Raw genomic sequence first — 8,021 nt, 5'->3', positions numbered from 1 at the left:
TCAAAGGGTTCTCCATGGAAACCAAAATGCAAAGTTAAGGTGGCCTTTAGAAAAAAATTATGTCTAATGGAAAGTTGGAAACCCAAAAAAAAAAAAAAAAACTAGGAAGGAGAAAAATGGATAACAAAATCATTCCAAATGCTCACTCATTAGATAGCACATTTAAGACCTAGATTTTTTTATTTCTTAAGCTCTCCTCCCCTCCCCCCCTCTCTCTCTCTCTTCCTTTCGATATACAAACCAATCTGACAATTACATAGTCTCCCTACTAGAGGCTTTTCTTTGGGACAAAGCCGTATATTGTTATAGTTTCTGTAATTTATCCAAATGATTCCCACTTCCCCAAAACGTTTCCATGGAGAATAAGAACATATGTACTTGACATTACTCTATCCATCTATAGAAGATGCTTCATTCCAATCTCAATCTCCTTTTATCTTTCCTCACGAGGCTTTGTTTAGTCACAACTCACAACCAAGTCCAGAGCAACTTTTACCTATCTTGACAGTGCAGTACAGATGAGATGATCGAAGATCTAGCTTCATGTGTTGTTCATATACAATATGGAAAAGAAACAATGGCCATACCTAAAACCTGACAAATTGTGCAAAAGAAGACATGGTACAAAACAAGATAGAAGGCCGTCAGCTGTGTGAAAGCCCTTGCCTCTTAGATTCAATATCTCTAACACTCTGAACTATATCTTTGATGCTTCTTGAGAAGTGTTCTGTGTGTTCCTCAATGTCTTTTAAAATCATATCAAGTTGTTCTTGATAAGTAGTATATCGCTTTCTCTCACGTTGCAGCTCAGTGTATAATTCTCTAATCTTCTTATCTTTCTCATCCTGCAAGGTAGAAAATATACAAAAGGTTAATTGTGGTTTAGGAAACACAAATTCTTGCTTAATGAGAAATTCTTGTCTCCAGGAGCAAAGTATTTTTCATAAACACAATATGAATACAAAGGGCTTTAGATTAAGCATCACATAGGTCCTGCCTAAGTAAAAAAATTATCAGATCATTCGATTGTAAGGAATTAATCAATCTGTCTAGTTGACAGACCATCTTTATTTATAATGAGTGAAAAGGAAGTACAAGTACAATTATATCCCTATGGACTGATTTACCAGTATACCCATATTACACTCATCATCACAACACTCCCCCCTCAAATTGGTGCATGGATGTCATACATGCGCAACTACACTATAGGATCAAACAACTTGAGACTTAGACCCTTTGTAAAAACATCAACAAGTCGATCACCCGATTTAACAAATGGAATACAAATCAGTCATTGTTCTAACTTCTCCTTGATGAAATGCCACTCGATCTCAAAATGCTTGGTGCGATTGTGTTGAACTGGGTTGTGAGCAATACTAATAGCAGAATTGCTATCATAGTACAACATCATAGGCAAGGGAACTGGGAGACCCAAGTCCTTCAAAAGCCCTTGGAGCCACATTAACTCATATATACCATGGGACATAGTGCAATTTAGCTTCAGCACTTGAGCGGGCAACAACAGCTTGCTTCTTGCTCCTCCAAGTGACCAAATTTCCGCTAGCAAAGGTATTATATCCAGTAGTGGAACAACGATCATCAAGAGAATTAGTCCAATCAGCATCAATATAGGACCATGTGAAGAAAGCAGATCCCCTTTCCACGGGCTGATTTCAGGTACTACAAGATCCAATATACAGTTTCCAAATGTGTGGAATATGGATCATGCATGTATTGGTTCACCAAACTAACTGCAAAGGCAATATCCGGATAAGTATCGGACAAATAAATAAGCTTCCCAACCAGGCGTTGATATTGACCCTTGTCCACTGGTTCACCAGATTTTGCTGACAGATGAACATTAACATCAAGAGGAGTATCTACAGGCCTACAATCGAGCACTTCTGTCTCAAAAGATCCACAGTATACTTTCTCTGGGAAAGAACGATACCCTTGGTAGAATGGGCGAACTCAATCCCATGGAAGTAATGCAACTTTCCTAAGTCCTTGATCTCAAATTTGCAAGAAATTTCCTCTGTCACTCCTTTAACCACAATGTCGTCAACATACACAATAAGAACAACAATCTTGGACCCAGATTGCTTAGTGAACAAGGTGTGGTCCGCATTACTCTAATTATATCCAAAAGAAATTATTGCTTTGTGAAATTGTCCAAATCAGCCACGGGGGGAATGTTTCACCCCATATAACTCTCATTTGAGCCTGCAAACCTTCCCCGTAGTAGTAGTACGAGCAAACCCAGGTTGTACATCCACATACAATTCTTCTGTCAGCTTCCCATGAAGAAAGGAATTTTTGAAATCCAGTTGTTGTAGTTCCCAGCCCAGGTTCACAGCACACGAAAGTATCACCCGGATAGTGTTCATCTTTGTAAAAGGAAAAAACGTCTCCTGATAGTCAAGACCATAAGCTCGTGTGAAGCTTCTAGCAACCAGCTTGACGTTGTACCTGTCAATACTCCCATCCGCGTTCTGTTTCACTATAAACACCCACTTGCAACTGAAAATCTTCTTCTGTGGAGGAAGAGGTACGATGTCCCAAGTATTCTCTCCAGGGCATGCATCTCCTCAATCATGACAACCTTCCAGTGCAGTTCTTTGACTGCTTCCTACCAATTTTGGGAAGGGAAACAAAATACAAAGAGGAGACAAAAGCACGGTATGAAGGGAAAGAGAACTATACGACAGAAATAGGTAAAGCAAGTGAGGGATTAGAAGCAGAAATAACAGTAATAATAGGGGAATCTGAAGATAAAGTATTACCAGGACTAGGATCTGGATCTGGATCAGGATGTAAAGTAGGAGCAGTAGGCTGCTCTGCCACAGTAGGTGTGTGCTCACGATTCCGGGGAACATACACTTTTTCAAGCCTGATCCAGAGAAGGCTGGGCCTCACCTGATGTCTCCCCCTGAGCAGAATGCTTCTCCCTCTGAACTGAAGAGATAGAAGGACGAGCATTCAAAGAAGGAATAAAGGAAGAGGGCACATCTTCACCAAACAACAATGTTTCTTGGAAGTGCCTGATCATAATAAGTACAAGTTTCATGAAATACAACATCCATGGAGACAAAAAAACTGATGGGAAGGAGGGTGATAATACTTATAACCCTTTTAGGTAGCAAGGTCACCCACAAACACATTTCAAACCACGAGGATCTAACTTGCCATGGGGCTGGTGGCTGCGAACAAAGCAAACACAGCCAAACACCCTCGGCGGAACAACAAAGGTGGAAGAACTAGTGAGGACTACGGTAGGATACCGAAAGTCCAGCTTCCGGGTAGGCATGTGATTTATAAGGTGGACAGTAGTAAGCATAGCCACACTCTAGAAGAAAGTGGGCACATTCATCTAAAAAAGAAGGGCATAAGCAACCTCTAAAAGGTGCAAGTTCTTGCATTCAGCCACACCATTTTGAGGAGGAGTGTCAGCGTTGCTTGTCTGATGAATGACGCTTTAGGCAGCAACAAAAGTTTGAAACAAACTCTCAAGATACTCTTTACCATTGTCACTACGGAGTATTTTGATTTGAGTATTAAACTAAGTGGAAACCATGATATAAAAGAGTTGAAAGCAATGAAAAACCTTGCTTTTATGACTCATCAAATCAACCCAAGTAGCATGTGAGTGACAATCGATAAAAGTAACAAACCAAAGAAAATGCAAAACAAAAATAATTAGGGCAGGCCCCAAACATCATAGTTAATAATCTGAAAAGGAGTAAAACTTCCCTTACTTAAGCTTGAATAAACAGGAGGAGTACGCTTGGCTAAAATACAACCATCACAGAAAAAATATTTCGAATTACAATGCTTAAATAAACTAGGAAAATTTCTATTAAGAGTGCCAACTGGAGGATGGCTTAAATTCCTATGCCAAAAAGAAAGCTCAGGGAAAGATGTAGAGGGACCAATCTGATGTGCCTAACCAACCGAGGAAATATCATCATCGAGCAAATAAAGACCACCATGCAGCCTACCACGACTAATCATTCTCTCTGTCACCAGATCCTGGAACACACAATGGGAAGGGAAAAAAGTCACTTTAAAATTCAAGGCAGTGGTAGCATGGCTAATAGAGAGAAGGTTCATTGAAAAATCAGGAACATGAAGAACATTCGAAAGACAATGTAGGAGAACAAAGGATGGACCCTTCTCCATAGACAGAGGAAAGAGACCCATAAGTAATACGAACCTTGTCCTGTTCGGAACAAGGAAAATAATGAAAAAATAAATTGGAGGTGTCAGTCATGTGATCAGTGGCCCCATAGTCAAGAATCCAAGGACGATAAACCATTGATGCACATTGACCAAAAAATGAGATAACTGAAGAAGGGAGGTTGAGGTCAATGTGGATAGTAATAGATGTAGAGGCAGGCACAGTGGATGTAGATGAATGAGGCATAAACATAATGCGGCGGGACATAGAGACCTCCTCCGGTGTGAGAGATGACCCAGTTGCAGCAGGCGCAAGGCTAGTAGAGTCATAGTCAGTCGCTTCAGTGTGATAGGCAGCCTGGGAAGACTTACCATGGCCCTTGCACTTACCTTATGTGGGAAGACCATGAAGCTTCCAACAAAACTCCTTGGTATGCTGCTCCTCTCCTTCCCACAATAGTCACAGTGAATAGGTTCCTTACTCGAGGTGGAACAATCCATAGTTGTCATAGCATTATGGCGACTCAAGGCAATAGAGGGGTGGCTAATCGATTTGGCAATAAATCGCCCGCTATGCCATTGCCATGGCGATCAAATCACCATATGTTATTTTTTATTTCCCCTATTTCCTAAAGTTATTTGGTATGTTATAATATATACCTTATAACATAAAAAAACAAGCAACATCAAGTCATAAAAATCACCAGTCACACTCACATCAAGTCATAAAAAATCAACATGACTTATTGACATTTAGAGAAATGTTCTTCTTCTATAATAAGTTTTATTGGTCAAATGATTTTATTTTGGATAAGACTTTTTGTATTAGGTATAAAACAAAACTAGCTTTCCAACAAGCCTAATATTACTTAAATCTGAGTTGTTATGACAAAGTTATGTTCTGGTCAAACTTATTTTAAAGTGTGAATGTTGTTAAATCTCATGAATGAAAATAATTTTATTGACATCAAAACAAAAGATTATTTTACCGGACTTTCGGTTTTTGTCAATGTTCTACTATGATGAGATTTATAAAATTTTCAGAATTGAGAAAATCCTTAGCATTCGAAAGTTGAAAATCGCTTTACAACCAAAAATCCAATTTTTGTTCTTGGACTGGGGGGTTGACATTTTATCATTTTAGAATTTGATTTTTAAACTATTTTTATTGGATTCAAACAAGGGTATTTGCTAGGCCCCAGGCAAATTGCCTAGACGCCTTGGCGACACCTTGACAACTATGGAACAATCTAAAGGATGGGTAGTACCCATAGTTGTCACGGCGTCATAACGATCCAAGGTGGTGGTCGGGTGGCCAATCAATTTGTCGGTGAATTGCCCGCTATGGCGATCAAATCGCCTGTGTTATTTTTTATTACCCCTATTTTCTAAAGTTATTTTGTATGTTATAATATATACCCTATGACATAAAAAATCAATCAACATTAAGCAACATAAAGTTATAAAAATTCAACATAGTCACACTCACATCAAGTAATAAAAAATCAACATGACTTATTGACATTTATACTTGTTCTATAATAAGTTTTATTGGTCAAATGATTTTATTTTTACATGAGACTTTTTGTATTAGGTATAACACAAAACTAGCTTTCCAACAAGTCTAAGATTACTTAAATTTGAGTTGTTATGACAAAGTTATGTTCGGGTCAAACTTATTTTAAAGTACGCGAATATTGTTAAATCACCTGAATGGAACTAATTTTATGGACATCAAAACAAAAGATTATTTTACCGGACTTTTGGGTTTTAGCAATCTTCTACCATGATAAAATTTATAAAATTTTCAGAATTGAAAAAAAACTTAGCATTCAAAAGTTGAAATCGCCCTACAACTAATAAACTAATTTTTGTTCTTGGACCAGGGGGTTGACTTTTTATCCTTTTGGAATTTGATTTTTAAACTATTTTTATTAGGATTCAAATGGGGGTATTTGCTTATTTATGAATAAAATATAAAAATATTTACTTCAATGGTATTTGGCATAAATAAGTGCCAAAATATAACGCGGCATACAGTGCAATGGCCTAGGCAAACTGCCTAGATGACAAGGCGACGCCTTGACAACTATGGTAGTACCAGTGAATAAGGCTGATCGATCCGGGGTACCAGATGGTGGTGGTAACATAGAACCCCAACGGGTGTTTTCTAACTGAACCAAGGAATAAGATATCTCCAAAGTGGGAAAGGGATCACGGCTTAGCACTTGAGCCCAAATCTGATCGTACTCAACATTCAGCCTTGCCAAGAAATCATAGACACGAAACTGATCATTGTTGTCTCCTATAACTGGTAGCATCATTAGGGCATTTTGGTTGATAGACATCATAGAAATCAAGTTCCTGCCATAATGTACACAACACAGTATAATATTAGGACAAACTGAGATCCTTCTACTTGGTGTCATAGAGATGTTAATGCAAATCAAACACTTGGGCAACATTCCCAACCTGAGAATGTGTCCTTTGCAGTCTTCCATATCTTGGCAGTAGTATCCAAGAGAAGGTAACCACTAGCAAGTTGTGGTTGCATAGATCTCAAAAGGAAAGACATTACCATTGAGTCCTTAGATCTCCACTTATCCTGGGATGGACCTTCAGTAGTGGGCTGAACTGTCTTTCTTGTCATATAACCAGCATAGCCACGGGCATTGATGGCAAGGTAACAAGAGCAAGACCACATCAAGTAGTTTCTCCCGTCAAGGAAAGTAGTATTGATAGGAGTGATTGAAAAGACAGATGTGCTCCATGACTCACCACTTTTGTTCCAGTCAATTTTTTGATGCAATAGTGACGTCTGACATGGTGTAAAGGCAAAAAGTTGTGCAAGGATGAAGTAGGATGGCTGAGACTAGCCACACAGGCCTATAACACAAACCTCTGGGAGCAACAATTCCAAGGAGTAGGGAAAAAACCCAAAAAGGCAAAAAAAAGGGAAAAACCCTAATTAATTGATTTTTCTCTGCGAGGTGACCTAGGATGAAAAAATGGCTAAATAAGCCACATCACAAGTGAATAACTCTAGAGGAAAGCTTCATCAACCGAAATCAATACCAAAAACAAGGGAAACAAAGTCCTAGCATAAAAAATCTATTAGGGTACAAAAAAACCTAAAAAACGATGTAGGACAGAAAAAAAAAAAGAAAAGGGTTGGATCTCTCAGATCATTAGAGAAGGAAATCTGAGAGTCTAGACAAAGTAGAGGAAAGGCTAGAGAAGCTCTCGATAGATTCACGAAAGCATTACCGAGAGAGGGAAGTGAGAGAAAGAGAGGCGAAAAGAGGGAGGTGCTGATGCCAAGTCGAGAGAGAGGGATGTGAGGGCCCTAGGGTTTGGAACTAGGCTCTGATACCATGTTCGATTGTGAGGAATTAATCGATCTGTCTAGTTGATAGACCCTCTTTATTTATAATGAGTGAAAAGAAAGTATAATTACTATCCCTATGGACTGCTTACCCTTATACCCTTACACCCATTAGTACAACAGTTGCAAACTCCAAAAGGATCATTTTGGGCCTTGTGTAATAATAATCTTGTTTGCCAGATAGGGCTATCTGATTATATTTATAGTGTAGCATTTGTGAGGCCAATGAAAAATCTGCAAGAACGACTAATACACACCACATCCCCTGGCTGAATAAAAGGAATAAATGAAAAAGTCCCCTGTCGTTTGCACTATGGGGCAGGACACAAAAGAAACATAATAACTCTCTTACCCTCACATATCTTGACAGAAATACCAGGTAAATAAAAAAAACAAGACCCTGTGACCAAAGTTGACTGGTCAAAGAGAGAATTGCTCATAATGTAGGATAGATAAA

The 8,021-nt window shown here is 38.7% G+C and overlaps 1 protein-coding gene across 5 annotated transcripts in view; it reads right to left on the bottom strand.

Moving 5' to 3' along the window:
- Positions 1–410: 410 nt before the first annotated feature.
- LOC122070355 (protein FAR1-RELATED SEQUENCE 5) overlaps positions 411–8,021 on the bottom strand; it is a 78,806-nt gene continuing 71,195 nt past the window's right edge. For 2 of the 5 annotated variants that reach the window (XM_042634495.1, XM_042634497.1), the window contains exons 3-4: positions 2,787–2,958; positions 1,027–2,632 (exon numbers count right to left, since the gene is read on the bottom strand). In XM_042634495.1, coding sequence (XP_042490429.1) covers positions 2,592–2,632; positions 2,787–2,958 — 213 coding nt within the window. In that variant the 3' untranslated portion in view covers positions 1,027–2,591. The other 3 variants (XM_042634498.1, XM_042634496.1, XM_042634500.1) reach the window with 3 other exon arrangements.

This window comes from Macadamia integrifolia, unplaced genomic scaffold (genome assembly GCF_013358625.1).
Source record: "Macadamia integrifolia cultivar HAES 741 unplaced genomic scaffold, SCU_Mint_v3 scaffold896, whole genome shotgun sequence".
Classification (NCBI taxonomy): Eukaryota; Viridiplantae; Streptophyta; class Magnoliopsida; order Proteales; family Proteaceae; genus Macadamia; species Macadamia integrifolia.
This window is presented reverse-complemented; position numbering and strand designations above follow the sequence as displayed.